The sequence below is a fragment of the Scophthalmus maximus genome, chromosome 3 (assembly GCF_022379125.1).
Source record: "Scophthalmus maximus strain ysfricsl-2021 chromosome 3, ASM2237912v1, whole genome shotgun sequence".
NCBI classification, from domain to species: domain Eukaryota; kingdom Metazoa; phylum Chordata; class Actinopteri; order Pleuronectiformes; family Scophthalmidae; genus Scophthalmus; species Scophthalmus maximus.
The window spans coordinates 3,838,957-3,856,708 of record NC_061517.1 but is presented as its reverse complement, the minus strand read 5'-3'; the positions used below and the strand labels follow the sequence as shown (position 1 = coordinate 3,856,708).

General features: G+C 49.2%; 1 protein-coding gene across 3 annotated transcripts in view; it reads right to left on the bottom strand.

Moving 5' to 3' along the window:
• Positions 1 to 17,752, bottom strand: part of plxna2 (plexin A2) — a 173,173-nt gene that overhangs the window by 52,821 nt on the left and 102,600 nt on the right. For 2 of the 3 annotated variants that reach the window (XM_035645035.2, XM_035645036.2), the window contains 7 exons: positions 12,844 to 12,967; positions 10,054 to 10,207; positions 7,866 to 7,962; positions 5,671 to 5,785; positions 4,636 to 4,836; positions 3,906 to 4,002; positions 3,441 to 3,640 (listed from right to left, as the gene is read on the bottom strand). In XM_035645035.2, the coding sequence (XP_035500928.2) occupies positions 3,441 to 3,640; positions 3,906 to 4,002; positions 4,636 to 4,836; positions 5,671 to 5,785; positions 7,866 to 7,962; positions 10,054 to 10,207; positions 12,844 to 12,967 (988 nt within the window). Of the gene's footprint in view, positions 1 to 3,440; positions 3,641 to 3,905; positions 4,003 to 4,635; positions 4,837 to 5,670; positions 5,786 to 7,865; positions 7,963 to 7,999; positions 9,099 to 10,053; positions 10,208 to 12,843; positions 12,968 to 17,752 lie in introns of those variants that run through there. The other variant, XM_047330757.1, reaches the window with a different exon arrangement.

The window sequence follows — 17,752 nt, the reverse complement described above, 5'->3', positions numbered from 1 at the left end:
GGGTGTAGCACCAAATTCTGGGCCCTATACATAAGCAGTGAGGCCCCCGCAGCTATGATGCTTATTCATTTATGATACTGTGTGTGTGTGTTTCTAATATTAACTTTCTGGCTAACCCCTACTGTATTCAGGCAGTTGTTTTCCCTTGGTTTGTTTTCTAATCTCTTTCTTTTTCTCTTCCGGGACCCAGACTTACACTTTTTCCTGAGGCCGATGGCGCTGGTCAACATGCACGGGGCCTGACGTGAGATCCTTCTTCGACTGGCTGCTTCAACGAAGGGCCCCGTAGCACACACGCTGTAGTGTACGGCCGATCTCCCAGGGTTACAGCAGTGAGGAGAGTTGAGTTGTACTGTAATACTGACTGACAGGCCCGCCGTCCCCCCGCGGTGCTCGCAATATCAACAATAAGCCTGCGTACACTGTGCGAGGGGAATCCTACACTTTTCGTCTTTCCTCAAGGCAACGGCTCGATCTGCTCGACTGTCGCTGGGAGGCGGAGACGCCTCTTTTTTTCCTTTTCTTTTTTCACTGTTCCGCACACTCGCACGCACCACGGCCTCGGCCAAAGCCTACTGAGGAGACGCCTTTCATACGCTCCTCTCGACTCGCAGCTTCATTTGATGTCGCTCCCTCTGCTGTTAGCCGGGGCTTACATCTCTTCAATATTAATGGCCGACGGTGGGAGGCACCGTGGCACTTAATGGAAACATTCATTATTCAAGAGGGCCTATCTTTTGGTAGGCACATCTACTAATGCGCTAGTATGTATACAAATCAACCTCGTGATGGGGGCTTTGGTGCATACAATCAAAATCAGATTTATTAATAAATTCAGCCCACCCGGGGGGGGGGGGGGGGGGGGGGGGGGGGGGGGGGGGGGGGGAGCGGGCTTCTTAAAGAAAATGTAATCACAGAAGGGAAAAAAAAAAAGGGGCGGGGGGGGGATGGGCAACGCTGACTTAACCCGGCGATGAGGAGGAGAAACGTCTGTGAGTTAAGTTCGTGCTCATGTGACGCATCCAAATGACCCCCCGCCCCCTCCGCGTTCAGTTCCTCCGCTCCGTCCTTTGGTCTCTCTCTCTCTCACCTCACTTTACCTCACTCACGCTCTCACCATTAGTAATCTCTCAAACTTACAGGGAAGATTAACCCCGCGACTCTGTCAATTATCACCAGTCACTGTATGTTTGAAGCATTCCAGGCATCATTCATAATAATTGTATTTGTGTAGAAAATTACTCTTCTTGGCTTTTTACATTGTCTGCCTCTAAACCAGTATGAGTTTTTGCTACTATTTCCCAGAGTGCCTTTTGACAGCTCCATCTACAACTTGTTGCATCGATCTGTGGCGCACACACGCACACACACACACACACACACACACACACTCACACACACACTGTATCACTGTTTGTGGTTGTAAGGAGCTTTGGAAGTAAGTTGTTTCCACTCAGGGGAACATCTCTGCCTCAGTATACAGGGGTGTTGCAGGTGAACAAATTGACATCTCTTTGCCTCGGGTATACAGTATAATGATTTTTTGTTTTTTTTGGCCTGATTGTTGACTGTGCGTCTGCAAGTCAGATTCCAAACAAACTGACACAGAAAATCGTTACTGTAGATATTTGACAAAAGTCGGAAATGTTCATTGGTATAGTAGCTCTTCTGGAAATGATATATAAAATGAGCACTGGTATTCTGCACTTGCAGTACGCTCACTTCCCGTTGCATTGTTCATCTGATACATGAAAATGAACCATTTACACATTTTATGAGACATTCAAACATTGAATACCGATAGTCTCCCCGTGATGTCGAAGTTAAAGGCTTTTCCCCTGTAAATCTCCCTCAATGTTTGCGGAGCGAGGCACACTGAGATCTGCCACTCCGCCAACATTGATGAGCCTGGATGTGCTGCCGGTGGCCTCGGCAATCAAGCGCCGCGATCATAACAGATAGGGGGGATTAGGTGTGTCCTCCTGGATGGCCCATTTCATGTGCCATAAAATGACAAACTGAGAGCATAATGGCTCTGATGAGTGAGAGAAGGTGATGTAGAGAGAGAGAGAGAGAGGCACACAAGGAGGGAAGAGGAGCAGGGGATAGACGGATGGGGGGGGGGGGGCTTCTTTTTCCATCCTGCTCGTCTTTTTCTGGCTTATCTGCGTCCAGTGTGGCAAATCAATTAACCAAGTTGTTAACTTCACTTTTTTATTTGGCTGCAGCTAGATGTGAGTGTGTGGTGGTGGGGGAGGAGGAGGAGGAGGAGGAGAGGGCGTCTGGTTAGTTAGCCACAATGCACTGGTGCGTTACCGAGCCTAATTAAATAGCATGTCGTCCCGGCCTGACTCCCCCGGGTGACAGCGAAATCCAGCGGACGAAGGCCTGAATAAGCAAAGGGCCACTTATAGCAAAACAAATAAGCATTTCCAGGTCGTGACCCTAGTGTTGGTGAGGTGTGTCTGTGTGTGTGTGTGTGTGTGTGTGTGTGTGTGTGTGTGTGTGTGTGTGTGTGTGTGTGTGTGTGGGGGGGGGGGGGGGGGGGGGGGGGGTGTTAAGGTATTGGGTTGTGCTGTGTTTAATGTCTGGGAGACACACACACATCTGTGTGCTGTCTTCATGAATAACTAGAGATTACTACCTACAACAGGTTTTGCATTCTTACTTATTCAAAGTGGTTGCCTGTTTTTATAAATATAGTTTTGTTTCAACAAACGCTGGAAGCCAAAGTTAAATTAAAAACGCTGTAATTACAACAGACATACAAAAAAAAATCTATGCCCAGGCATCAGTGCACACAGTCGCAAAGGGGAGACAGGCCTTTGTACCTTGTGTATGTTTGTGTAATTGTCGATTGTCTTTCCATAGCTATGGGGGCCAATTTTGGTTCCAAACCATCAATGTGAGGACATTTTGACCGGTCCTCGCAATTTCATTTCTGTTTGAGAGTTAACACTTGTTTTTAGGGTTAGAATTAGGTTTAGGGTAAAGGTTGGGATTAGGCATTTAGTTCTGATGGTTAAGGTTAAGGTTCTAGGGAAGGCCATTAGTGTTGCCGCGGGGAACAAGCACAGCTTCTTCTTCTCGTGCAATAGCCTCTTCAATGCAAATCAGACATTTCCAACTCGTCTCTGTGCAACCGTCGTTTAAATGTTTCCCAAAACTAAGCATGTCGTGTTTAATCTGAGTTTAGTGAGCTTTAGAAGCAGGTCTATAATAATGTACTCTATGTCACGACAAGCCAACATAACCAGTGATATTGTCCGTTGGAAGTTGTGAGCGGAATTTTTCGAATTCTAAGCATCGTCCTTCAGATTCAGCTGTGTGCACCGGCTCTGGGAAGGAGTCGGACGAGATCATTGCACATTGATTGCGAACTTCGATCCGCGTGGGGGCGGTTGCGGGGACGGGCAAACAAGAGGATTATGGGTACTGACCTCAGTGATGCGTGGGTTGGTGCACTTGACATTCTTGCTGGACAGGTTCAGCCAGCGGGTGGTGTAAGGGTTGATGGGAGGGCAGTGGTGCCGCAGGGTGCACCTCCCCTCGCCGCTGCACCAGCCACACTGGAACTTCCTCTCCGCCTTCAGACACATGCCGCAGCTGTCGCGCTGGGCCGCACACTTGTAGAGGTGCACTGTGGGGAGTGTGAGGAGGTAAACAGTGAACACACGACAACCGACAAAGCTACCCGAGTATTTGGAGGTTGTTCTTATTTCAGTAAACACAGATTGTACGCGCCGCTGTGAGTAAAATATCCCCACAGGCTCTCTCTTCTTTAAAAAACCCCTCCAATAACATATATTTCGTGATTAACATACGGTATGAATAGAAACACACACACACACACTTGTCTGGAAAAACAATATCTGACTGCGTCTTCAGCATCTCCTGTTTCTTACCTTGGATGTTCTCTGGGTTATCGATAATGAAGTTGCCGTTCCACACCACTGAGAAATCCACAGGCAGCTCACTGATTTTCATTCCCTCGTACAGATACTGGAGGCCGAGGACGACGACGACGAGGAAGAAGAAGAAGAGGAGACGGGGAGATGGTGAGTGCGGTTGGAAACGAGACCAAGAAAGAGAGGACGGCCTAAATGGGAGGTTTGGGGATTTACAATCCCCGGGAGTCGTCGCAGATGGAGCGCGATGTCCTTCTCCGACGTTACCCCAAACTCACGTCACCTCATCATCAGAGAGCCGACAAAGTGGGATACCACGAGAAATGGGCGCGCTGGGCAAAAGGCTCGAGTTTCCCCCGTGATCTTTAGAGATGCTGTCCTTGACTGCCTCCCGTGCCCTTAATCCCTGCCTGACTTTTATTGTGCGACTGTGTGTGTGCGTGTGCGTGTGCGTGTGCGAGAGAGAGAGAGAGGAAGACAAAGAGTAAAATGTGTCTATTTGTGTTTCCACTGAGAATGAGAATAAACAATATAGACCGCTGCAGTCTTCCCCAGAGTTAATCCCTAAGATGCACCTACTACTGTATGTCTCCACTGATTAAATGACTATAACACAAACACTGAGCTACACACACACGCACACACACACACACACACACACACAATTCATGCACGGCCAATTACACCCTAAATCTGGCACGTTCTGGGCGAGTGCCACCAAACCCACCGAGCTGTTCTGGCACTGCACGCTGGAGCTGTTGAAGCGCAGGGCGGTGACTCTGTGGCTGACGCCCTGGATGTGGAGGACACACTCGTAGCCCCGCTGGCCAGACTGCGGCTGTGGCAGGTTCCTGGCCTTCAGGGTGATGGGCTTCACCTCCCCCGCTGGGATCAGGATCTCCTCGGAGCGCACCAGCTGGGGACAGTCCTGGAGGAAACGAGGGCAGGGAGCACGCGTCAGCGCCAACAAATCTGACGAACACACCCGGCGCTTTTCCGCCGCCGGCGAGCCGAGTGCTCGCCTGGACAGAGATCGTTTTAGTCAAAAAAAAAAAAAAATGTCGTAGTATGGATGTCGCCTGCGTGGACTTTCACATCCATGAATCATAAATCTCGCGTCCTGTCAGATGGATCAACCTGATGAAACATCCACCACTGGTGCTTATTGACAGGGAGAGGCACATAAGTAAAAGTGATCTAATTATCAAGTTGTATCAGTCCCTATAGCAAATACAGAGCGAGGCCCGTGGTGGTCGCTCCTGTAGATTCTTTATTTCAAGAAAATCCCATTAGAGAGGTAAAGAAATAGAATCACACACTATCAAATACCCAAATACTCCATGTGTACACAGCCAGGGACAAACTGGAGCCTACACACACGGGCATATTTGAAGCACGTTGTGTTCAGCAGACGTGATGGACTCGGTCAGAGTGATCCTGTGTCACGGTGACGACACACTGAGCCCAGTGACTCCGCAGATAACAGACCTGTTAATTGCTGCTGCAGAGAACAAGAGCTCTGAATGAGAGAATGCCAGTTTCGGAAATAGACGAGCTCAGATGTCTGTCTTTCTTCTGAAGACGTGCCCCGAGGCCCGACACAGAGCGGGGGCAACGCAGAGGCAAGGAGTAAACAGACAGAGGGGAATGTGCTGGAGAGTGAGAGGGTAAAGAAGAGATGGAGAAGAAAGAGAGTGTTGTCCTTGGAAACTTGCCCCTGTGTGTGTGTGTGTGTGTGTGTGTGTGTGTGTGTTCCACCAACCTCTGAAGCGTTGACTCGTCCCTCCTGGAAGGAACAGCTGGAGGGGTCATGGGTGCACAAGTTGCGGTACTTGCACCAGTGGCAGCGGAAGGCACTGTTCACACACGACAGGCACCTGCACGGACACACACACACACACACACACACACACACACACACACACACACACACGCAGAGTAAGAGTCAGGAAAAGGCTACACGGTCAAGGAGGGGCAGCCAGTTTGCCAAAGTGTGTTATGGGGGGGGGGGGGGGGGGGGGGGGGGGGGGGGGGTTGGGGGCCCACAGAGGAAATGAGTTTGGCTCCCAAGTGGGCACCTGCTGTCGTCGTGCCCTTGCGTTTGGCACGGCACCACGATGGCTCCTCCTGGGCCAAGTTCTCCCCGCATATATTTGGTAACCGCCCGTTTATTAAAAGTGCATGCGTGTCATTTGTGAACGGGAGGGGGGCAGCGTATTAACCGCCCGTTACCAGAATCAGATGGAGAGGGAGAAGGGGGGAAAAGTCAAGAGTGTTTGAGTAATGAGGACGAACAAGACTTTGGCAACGTTTGATCCTGCAATTACCATTAGGCCAGGTATTGTTGGAGTGTTACTGCCACCGCCAGCTATTATGTGTGTGTGAGTGTGTGAGGATTTTTTAATGCACAATATGTATGTTTTTTGTGTGTATGTGTAACTATTGGGGTACTTCACTCAAGTACAGTGCAAAAATACTTTTACCTTGTTCACATTTTTCCGAAGAACTAATAGTTATATTATTACATATGATATTATTCCATTTTTATTATTATGCCACATGTGACAATATTAATTGTAGGTTTTGCGCATTAAAAAAACCTATATTTTCAATGAATTGTATACAAGTTGAAGTATAAAATAGTGTATGAGTACTTCAGCAAAGTGCAGGACATGTCATGTCTAGCACTGTACTCGATACGTGGATGGAGATATCAGCAAAGTACAGTAGTAGGATGATCCAGAAAGCAGGAAGTAGAAGTGACAGGCTGACTACACTCTCTGTACGTCGCCACGGCAGAGACAACATACACTTTTAATTGATGGTGATGGCGTTTACCACACTATGTATTCATGTTCAGAGAGCATGTTGTAGTCTCTCTTGGCTCTCCGTCTCCCTCTCTCCCGCCGAATTAAGGCTGTGCTCTGCATACATGAACATGCTTAGTGTGAAATATTCATCGCTGCAAAAGCGTGGAGGAGGGAGGAGGGAGGATGGAGGATGGAGGAGGGGGCTGATTCACCTTCAGGCAAATAGTGTGTCTAACTGTATGTGTGTAAGATGTGGAAAGAAAGAAAGAGCACGAGTTAGCGTCAGGGAGTGTGCAACGCAGAGAGCGTGTGCCCTTTTCAAGCGTCTGCATCCTCACTGTGTTTGGATGCGTGTGTGTGTGTGTGTGTGTTTGTGTGTTTCGTCGCTGCGTGCATAACTATGTTTGTCGCCGCCCATTAACGGAGCTGAAGTGAGAGCCGGTAATTGCTTTTTGAGCTACTCACACATTGGTTTCCAGACAGCAGACAGCAATATGACGCGATGGGGCAGCGTGTGTGCGTGTGTGTGTGTGTGTATCTGCTGTCATGTTTGTGTGAGAGACGAAGAGAGATGAAGGAAAACATTGCCTCCTTTTATCTGGCGAAAAAAAACAACAATGGCTATAACATATTGTTTTAATGTCGTGGGGATAGTAAAAGGATAATATGACATGCAACAGTTCCGCCCCCGAGTCAGCGAGGCCTTTGAACAAACAAAACACAATCTGCCACACTGGAAAAGGAAGCGAGCGAGCGACACGGAGATCTCTCCGATTCCGGCCGGGGATTCGACACGACGTCACTCAATCAGAGACTGGACGGACGGCGAACATGAAGACGAGCATGAAACCCCTCCGCTGAAGGCCCGGGAGGCGGAGAGTGAATGTGCGTTTGGCACCGCGGGACGCTGGAGAGGAAGCAGAACTTCCTGTGACGGGCGCTCGGGGAGCAGGAAGCAATCGGATCGCATCGCTCTTCACATGGAGGTTTATTTGGAGGGACCGGGGGGCCCCCGGCTACGGTTCAGGACAAATAGGAACTAATTCCCAGAGCATTGATCCAGTGGTTTTTGGGCGGCAGGTCTGGAGCGTTGCTGTTGTTAATTGAAACACAATGAATGGATTCAGGGAGAGGGAGAGAAACTCACAGTTGGTGGACGCTGCAGTTGTAAAACTTGACCTCGGTGCTGATTAGCATCTGGCCAGTCTCCTTGGAATTCAGCCTCAGCTCAACGCCGGACCAGTCTGAAAGAGAAGGGACATTCATTACACACTTGTGTGCATTATCATCCCCCTTTTTCTCTCGGGGGAACAGAAACCACGATCAAACCTTACGCTTGGATTGTAAGTTCGGCCCCGTCGCGAGCCGGTGATGTCGGTCGTACACGCGCGTCTGGGAATGCAGCCTGTCGGTTGCACAGCGCCGTACCGTACGCGGCGCCCGCAAACCCAGATTAAAAGGAACATTGCTTGGGAGAATATGTGTGAGTAAAAAATTGCAGTTTTCACACAGACTCCTTTTTCATCTGATCACATTTTGTTTTGCCCGCATCTTCTCGCCGAAACAGAGATCTGGCCGTGCTTCTGTTCTCCGCGGCAACAGCCTCTTATCTCTCTCCCCCCACGAGAATACAGACTCCATAAATACGTGTGCGCGAGTGTGTGTGTGCGTGTTTGTACAGTGTGTGTGTGTGCGGAGCAGCCTGAATTTCAGATGACGTTCAGTGTGTAGGAGGCTCCAATGACCCTCCGCGACCCGTTCTCGCTGCAGCACCTCTTGTTTCACACGGGCCCGTGGAAGCAGCCTCGTATCTGACTTCTACCACTGCACATTTGTCTCACAAGATCTGGCAAAACAAAGTGGTACAGAGTTCCCGTCCACGCAAAAAAAAACCCCTCCTTCAGGATTTTGCCATCGCTCAGTAGAGACGAGCGTCTGTCAGACATTTCCCTTTAATTTCCAAACTCCACGTCATCAGAGTTTTTAATCCTGCAACATCTACTTTCTCCTCTTGTTATTTCCTCCTCTTCTTTCACCTTTAAGCTCATTTCCTCTCCTCCCCTCTCCTAAAGCCATCGCCGCGGTGAACGCTCAGCGTTGATGTGCGGCAGATAGCGCGGCTCGCCAGGGGGACGGGAGATGGAGGGGGGCTGCCGGTGAGGTCAGGAGGAAGTGGGCTCCGGGGGAATAATGGATGTGGAGTAAAAAAAAAATTGGAGGTCTACAGCGCTGGGAGAGGCAACGAGAGAGGATGGAGGAAGGGGGTCAAGAGGGAGGAGGGAGGGGGAGATGGAGAGGAATGGCGTGATGGATGGATGGAGGGATGAATGGATGGATGGATGAAGGGATGGGCTTACAGGGGCGATTGGCTGACATTTACCTGGGGGGAGAACATTCATATTAGAGCCTGATGCACCGCTCCCCACGGGAGCTCTGGGCAAACAGGCCTGTCATTTGCTCACTGGTATGGGAAGATTTACCAAACCCCCCAAAACACACAGTCATTTACACACACACGCACACACACACACACACGGCACATGATACATTATTCAGGGTGTTTGTTTTTGTCATCCTGCAGCCATCTTGGCTCGCAAACAACAGGTATTTACCATCAAACCACAGGTGTCAGAATTCATAATAACCCACACATATATGTATGTAATAATATAATTGAATGCCAGAGTCAGTGTGGTGTGTTTATGGAAATATGAGGAGGAATGCTTGAAAGGTCATGAGATTTTCTATGAATACCATATTTGAGGTGATTATCATACTGTAGGGTTTTTGTGTGTGTGTGTGTGTAATGTTCTCCCCCACTATCTATATATCAAACTATAGATCTGATGAAATTAATTACCATCATTCATGATCATTTTGTATTCATCAGGTCGAACTTTATCAAACCGCACGCCACCTCCCTGTATCCTGTGGCTACTCAAAGACGCCTACCTGCTGATTCAAACGCGCCTGTTAAGACCAATCGCCTCGTTCCATATCGGGGGGGGGGGGGGGCGGTAATGTGTTGAGCTGCAGCTCGGCCTGATCGTCCATCAGCCCCTAATGGGGCCCGGCCTTGTGTGTAGCACACCTCACAGCCGGACGGCTGATTCTGGATCCGTGGGAGCTCGTCGAGTAGATGGGCGGCCGCTTAAAAATCAGGCGCGCGCCGAATCAATAGAGATGTTTTTAGAATGAGCATTATCCACTCAGAGAAGGAGGACGGATGGGGGGGGGGACACCCGAAAGACGTTGTGTTTGGCAGAAGGGCATGATCGGATAAGACTTCGATAAGAAGTGTGTGTGTGTGTGTGTGTGTGTGTCTGTTTGCGTACCTTGGTCAGTGGGGATGAGGGGGACGTCCTTGGCAGCAGGAGACACGCAGAGTATCTGGTCGCCGTTGACCTGCCCCTCCACCTCTGTCAGGTTGCCAAAGGAGCAGGTGATGCCCGCGGAAAGGTCCGGAACATCGCTCACCTTCACCAGCAGCTGCACACGGGGGCGGGGGAACATAACAACGGTCTGTTACACACTCACACACACACACTGCAATTTGAACGTGGGTCAAAACGGGGAGGTCGCTTTTTTCGACCACATGTCAACGTTTCCTTCGGAGATCAGCGTCAAATCGTCTTGTTGCACAAGCGTTTGTTCTTAGCATCTTCGGTTAGACGAAACATGACAGCGGCTTCAAATAGAATGAAGAACAGAACACTCTGCTGCTGTTGGTTAAGCGGTCTGTCCAAATTTTGCCAAGAAATGTTGCTGCGTCTTAAAAAAAAAAAAGGATCGTTATCGGGCGCCACGATGAGACTCAGATGATCGTAATCTTTCATTTGAGAGCAGAAGATATCATTCCAGAGACAGACACTGTTGTTCAGTCAGTGGTTCATATACAGCACTAAGCTACATGAAAGGGAATTGGAAAAATGGCCACTTGGGAAATTCTATTTGTAGAAAAAAAAGAGGAAAGGAAACCTGCACTCACACACTCACACATGATGTGCGGCACATGCGCAATGTGCCACACACACACACACACACACACACACACACACACACACACACACACACACACACACACACACACACACACACACAGAGGTGTTTGAAGTCATTCTCTGGAGAGCAGTGACACTGGGACTGAAGCGTTCAGCTGCTCTGCCTATAAATAAATGTATTCTGCGCGCTGGGTGTGTGTGTGTGTGTGTGTGTGTGCGTGCGCACGTGTGATCCGGCTCTCCAGCCAAATGAAGCAGCCCGGATAATTATCACCGTGGCATTCCGCAAGCCTTGTTCCATTAGCTGTTATTTTTGGGGCCACGCCGTTTGAAGTTTTCTTCTTTGTTTTATCCGCCTCTCGCTAAACGCCGCGGGGCTACTGGGACGGGCGAGGCGGCTGAGCAGCTTAACTGTAGGCCGCCTTTCAAGAGACGCGGACTGTCTCGGCGGCTGACTACACGGCCTCCCTCGTCAGCCGCCGTATCCTCTGGTACCCACTGAGAGGATGGATGTGATTTTTTATTTTTACCCCCCCATGCTGCTGAGGACCTCTCGTCTCCCCCCTGTTTTACCTTCACCGTGTTTGTGTTGCTTCGCCCCCGAGGTGTGTCACAGAGATCCTTGATTACGGCAATCACAGCAATCAGTGTCTTTTGTTCAATGTCGGATTCGCCGAGTAACCTCTCACATTAATTACCTGTCATCGTTTTTTTCGGAGGGTTTTTTTTCCCTCCACCGAGACACACACACACACACACACACTCACACACACACACACACACACACTCACACACACACACACTGTATACAGATAAACACTCAGACAACAAACACACACACACACACGCACACACACACACACACACGCACAGAGGCTGCTACAGAAAGAAAAGCTTGTCTCCGAGTGTGAAGCCTCTTGACTTTTTTGTTCTCCTGGATGATGATGACGATGACGATGACGATGATGATGATGATGGTGGTGGTGGCTGGAAGCAGCGACTGGTCTAATTGGTGGCAGAGTTTTAAATAGAGGTAATTTCATTGTTTTCCCTGAGTCTCTCTTTCTCTCTCCGGTTGCCCACGTGAAGAGACGGTGTCGTCATGGCGATAGCTGTCTGCCTCTGTGGAATGTGTGAGTGTTTTTGTGTGTGGGACGGTTCGGTGAGATGACCCCTGATGCTGGTGTGGCTGACATGGAAACTAACATAACCGCTGACACGATGAACTGGCGTTTGTAAATCGGACAGTGGGGGGGGGGGGGGGGGTGAGCTAAAGTTAAACTAGTAAGATGACCCTTTAAGATAGAGGGGAAAAACCCCAATGAATCCATTAAATACCATCATATCAAAAATATTACGTCTGAAAAACAGCATCTCTTGTCATAAATCCTCACATTTTTAGTCCACGACCTTGTTGCAAGGAGTTTTTTGCCCCGCTGGAATTAGTTTCTACAAAAATATGTTAAAGTGATAGACCGACACCTAAAAGTCACGTCTCAAGCCGTATCATTTAACAACTACAGAAAACAAATGTTAGTGAGTTTTCTAAATCTGACACGCCAAAACCTGACTGACTGAGAAATGCATTTTCCTTTCTGTCTTTTGGATATGTGATCCTAAATGAATCACAGCGCGTCCGCATGTGCAGCGTTCACCAGACCTCGGACTTTCTGCCTGTGTTTCAGCTCCGTTTAACGTGGAAATGCTGCAGCAGCTGCACTTTGGACAACTTTAACACCTACTCTTCCGCCCACACAAACGTGTCTTGGCACACACATTGGCCGCTCTCTATCAATTGAGCATATGCACAACTGAAACGCCCACGTCGAGCTCTTATGAACCTTCCCCAGTCTAATGTTTATGCATCGACCGCAATCAAGACGAGGCAAACTGCAACGTGAGATCATTTTAAAATGTTTTTCCTTCGGCGCGTGGGCGGTGGGAAATATGTGGATGGGAGATAATTCTTCTTTTTTGATGTGTGCAAATAAGGTGAAGGTGTGTGTGTGTGTGTGCGCGCGAATGCACTGTGCATACTAATGTGTGTGTGTGTGTGTGTGTGTGTGTGCGAACGCACTGTGCATACTAATGTATGTATGTGTGTGTGTGTGTGTGTGAACTTACAGGTACGCTGGGTTCTGACACTGCGATGCTGTCCGGGTACACTGTAGCCTTCACACACTGGTTGAGAGCGGCGGCGAATCGGTACGGCTCATCGGCGCGCTCACACCGGTTCCTCTGAGAGCAGCTGAGCAGAGAGGAGACGGAAGGACGGACAGAGACAGAGAGGGTTACAGAGAGGAACACAACTGAAAGTGGAAAAAGAGACGCTGCCAAAGTCATTACAGAAGTGACAAAAAGTTATAATAGGAAGCGACGGCATGATAAAAATGAAAAAGAGAAGAGATGCTGCAGGTGCAATAGTAGCGGGGGTAGCTATTTTGGAGGTTTGCCCAAACTTGAAAAGATAATAACTTGGAGTTATTGTGGTAATCGTGAAGGGGAAAAAGGGGGCTCCACAGGCTGCACCTATGGATCCCGGTTCCATCGTCCCGCTCCGCGATGCTCGAGATTGTTGCCATCCGAAAACCAGGGTTTCAGCCTTGAGCCGTTCTCAGACATGAACTCCAGGAAGACGTCCGCCAAAGGTTTGCAGCAGGGGATTGTCCGAGTTGGACGCGGTTCGCGACAGCAGGAGGGTCCACGGGACAGCACGCGGGAGGCGGGACACGACGATGTCATCGACACACTTGCTCGCCTGAGATTTTCCTTCTGCGCTCTCACGTGGACTCACTCGGACAGTCTCCAGAGAGTCAACTGGGGGCGCAGGAAAGGTTCTGGGCAACGGCCGCTCTCACATACAGCCCCCTCCGGGGGGGAGAAGTTCAGGAAAATGCGGGGACTTGAGCGCAGTGTCTGAAAGCAGCTTCAGTGTCACAGCTGTTGCCCTCCGGGGACAGAGAATGAACGCTGATGCTACAATAAGTGCTGCAATGAAAACACGACACCAAACATTAAGTTGAGGTTAAGAAGGACAAATTGTCAGCGTCGAGGTAGAAATTAAAAGAGAGGGGAGGGAACGACGGAGATTAAAAAATGTCAAACGCACTGACGGTGAACATCGTCTTGAGAAGAAAAAAAATTAGAAGAAGATTAAACTGTGTTGTGATTAAAAGTTTAAAAAAAACGACGACTCGCTCTCGTCAAAAGAATATGACGGGGAAGTTTGACTGGCCTTAAAGGTAACATTACTTATTATCCCATTCACATCATGCATCTTTTGATCCAGCATCTTTGTCTCAACACATGTGAACTGGTCAGTAGAGCTGCAACAGTTCATCGATTATTAATAGATCACTAAATTAATGGCCAACTGTTTTGATAATCGATTAATCGGTTCAAGTGGTTTTTATGAAAACAAAAGGTCCAAATTCTAATCTCAGCTTCCTAAATGTGAATATTTTCTGGTTTCTTTGCTCCTCTGTGACAGAAAACTGAATATCTTTGGCGTGTGGACAAAACAAAACGTCCTCTTGGAGTTTTTGGGAAACAGATTTTTCACCATTGTATGGACCAAACGACTGATCAATTAATCTAGAAAATAATCGACGGATTGATCAATTACGGTAAGAATCGTTAGTTGCAATCCAAAACGTCAGATGCTTGTGGCTTTTTCTTTCAGGGTTTCCGTGGCGTCTGTATCCATCACGTCCATCGACGTGTTTGTTTTGTGTCGATCAAGACTATAAATGTGACATCGCTCTCGCGTCTGGCTAAGTCGTGTCGTTTATCGCCAGACTTTTTTCGTTTGTCCTGGTTTGCAAAGCAGATGGCGTATTGAATCACATAATGTGAAAAAGATTTGCTGCTGCTCTGTGTTTTTGGGGGGGGGGGGGGGTTGTTGTTTTGTTTGGGTTGATTGCTTGAAAACATCAATTACACAATAGATTACACCGCGGAAAAAGAGAAGAAATTGCATTTAACGACACTCACACCGTCAATGACGGCCGGCTTCTGGGGCCTGGCGGCTCTCAACAAGTTTTTTATAAACTCGTACGTGTGATCACGGCCTGCGGGAAGCGATGTGTTCCCAGTGCGGCGCAGTGGAGCCGCTGCTTCCGGTGGGGCGATGTCGACGTTGACCCGCGACGCCACGTGAATCATATCCTTCAACCACTGCGTAGGCTTAGAGACGTAACTTGTGCAAATGACACAGCGTTTCACTCACACGAGACCTTAACGGTCAGACAGTGTATCAGGTACCACACACACACACACACACACACACACACACACCACCCCCACATCCCTCATTAAAAACGCAGCCGCCACCTCCTTATTAAAAGTGTGTGTGTGTGTGTGTGTGTGTCCGCCGCCCCCATTACACCACAGGCTCTCTGTCCTCATCCGACCCAGCAGTCTGAGTGCCGGGCTAACTGGCTGTCTGGTCACAGCAGCTCTAATTGGACTCTGATGGGTCAGCCGCTGTCCGGGGCGCTGATGTGCCACTACAAGCCCCTGTCCATCCTCTCCTGGCTGCTAACTGTGTGTGTGTGTGTGTGTGTGTGTGTGTGGAGGGGTGGGGGTGGGGGTAGTGTGTGTGTGTGTGTGTGTTCGGGCCCCGTATCATGCCTCTTTACCACACACTCTCACACATACTGACTCGAAGGCTACATCTTCATCCACCAGCTCCGTGTGTAATTATGTTGTCAGAAGTTCAAGCCATATCTGGCAGACGCACATGAAGAGGCACGAGCGCACTGAGGTACACACACACACACACACACACACACACACACACACACACACACACACACACACACACACACACGCAGTATTCCCCAGGGATTTTAGAGAGCAGGAAAGTGTAGAATTAGTGAGTCTCCCACTGGGAAGGGTGTGTGTGTGTGTGTGGGGGCGCTGCAGAAGTATTTGTGCAAAAGTATTACCTGCTTTTTCTTCACTCATCACCCATCACTATGGGACCTGTGTATTTTTACACATTAAATGTGACATTTATTAATATTACTCCCGCTGTGAATTCTTTTTGCTTTTTCATTTTACACATTTGACTCCCCCCCCCCCCGTTTGTCCACGTCTCTCTCTCTCTCCATCCTTCTTTTTCTTTCAAGACGACATGAGTAACACCTTTCCTACACATCTCAAATTGAGCGCTCCTTTCTTTGTACAATGTCTTATGCATGTCTCCGAGCTGTGTTGGTACAGATGCAAAAAAAACAACAACAAAAAACCTGGCCGGTCATTAAGTGACAAAAAGCCCTGCATTGATTTTCCTCACAGGGAGGTTTTTTTTGTTTTTTTTTGGTAGATAAAATTAATTTCTGTGGGGCGAAAGTAAGATGAAGCCAGGATGGGTGCTGTTGCCATGGTTTCAGGAGATGGCCATTATCTCTGTGTAGTTAGAGGGCTGACCCCTTTGCCTCTCTCATTAGCTGGAGTGCACGCCACTGAGTGTTGACTGGAATCCTGCCTTCCTCATACACCCCCCCCCCCCCCCCGTCTGGCCCTGACCTGTCAGTCACTCGGTAGCTTCACATGCTCAGCGCTCCGTCATTGAAATTCCTGCGGGGTCCGGCAGTGAAGGCAGCTCGCACGGGCGAAATGAGGGTGTTAAAGGAAGTGATACGCAGATTGAATGTCTTTGTTGTACAGTACACGCCTCCGTGCATAGGCACAGATTGACGCCACAAATGTTGTTTAGCTTTTTCCCCCCTGTAATAAGCAGCCGGTAGCTATTTCCCCTGGAGCGGCGGCCGCCGCGGGCGGGGCCCGCAGCCCCGGTGCTGTGCTCTCTCTGAGCCCTGTCCGTGGTGCTGAAATGGCCGCTTGCACTTCCGTCATTACTCCTCTCCGCGGTGTGCAACTTCCACTGCAGGGCGAAGGACGCGGGTATTTCATGCAGTCATAAAAAGGACAGTGGATAAACAACAACAACGACGTAGACTTTAAAAAGGCAAAGGAGAGCATATCGCTCTCTCCCGTGGCAGTTTGTGTGGGCTACGCTGCTGGGAGCCGGAGCTCTGAGGTTCAAGTGAACTCGCACAGTAACGTATATTTATATTTATATATATATATATATATATATATATATATATATATAACGTGCAGTGTAAATCTGTGAAGCTGCAGAAGCCGTGCAGCGGAGAGGATGAAGGAGGCAGAGGCCACAAAACCTCTGGGTCCGTTCCACCGACGCCTGCTCCTTATTCTATTGCTCTCGACAGGCAATTACGCCGTTGTCTCTGCTGTGCAGAGCTTTTGACGGACACCCAGATACATGAATACACACATTCATACACACAGACGCGTGTTGCCCTCGCGGACACGGACAGACAACAAAAAAAAAACGTGTACACTCACTGCGAGACACAAATAAGCACGATAACATGCACAGCATGCGACAGGGAACCTTTTTTTGTGCGTGTGTTCTCCGCTCCCTCCTCACCACACCTCAGGGCTTCAGTGAAAGTGTGAGAGGGGGCCCGTCTGAGTGCGGCTCTGCAGCTGTGAGCTCAGCGTTTAAAAACAGGAGGGAGAAAAAGAATCACCTTCCTTCCGTCACTAGAGAAGGATCACGTTCCAGTCGCAATGTCCAACTCGGGAGGTCGGTACAGTAATTCTGAGTTCCGAGATTGTAATGAAACGACAACCCCGGCTGCCGTGCTCCGAGGTATAATGGAACGCAGCATGTGTTACGGGGCTGCGCGCGCACACACACGCACACGCACACACACACACACACACACACACACACACACACACACACACACACACACACACACACGTGAGAATATGCGGACCCCAGGAGGAGGTGTGTGAAGGGATGTGAAGGAAGGAATCCACTAGCGTTTTCCATTTTCAAACCACCACAGAGAGGTTTTTGAACTTCCCTCAGCCCTAAGTTGCTGTGCGGGCTCGGACCGACAGCTGAGGGCGCATGTTTGAAGCCCAAGGTTCACACCAGGGGTCGAAAACCACCAGCGCCACTCACGCGTCCAATCGGTGACTGTGA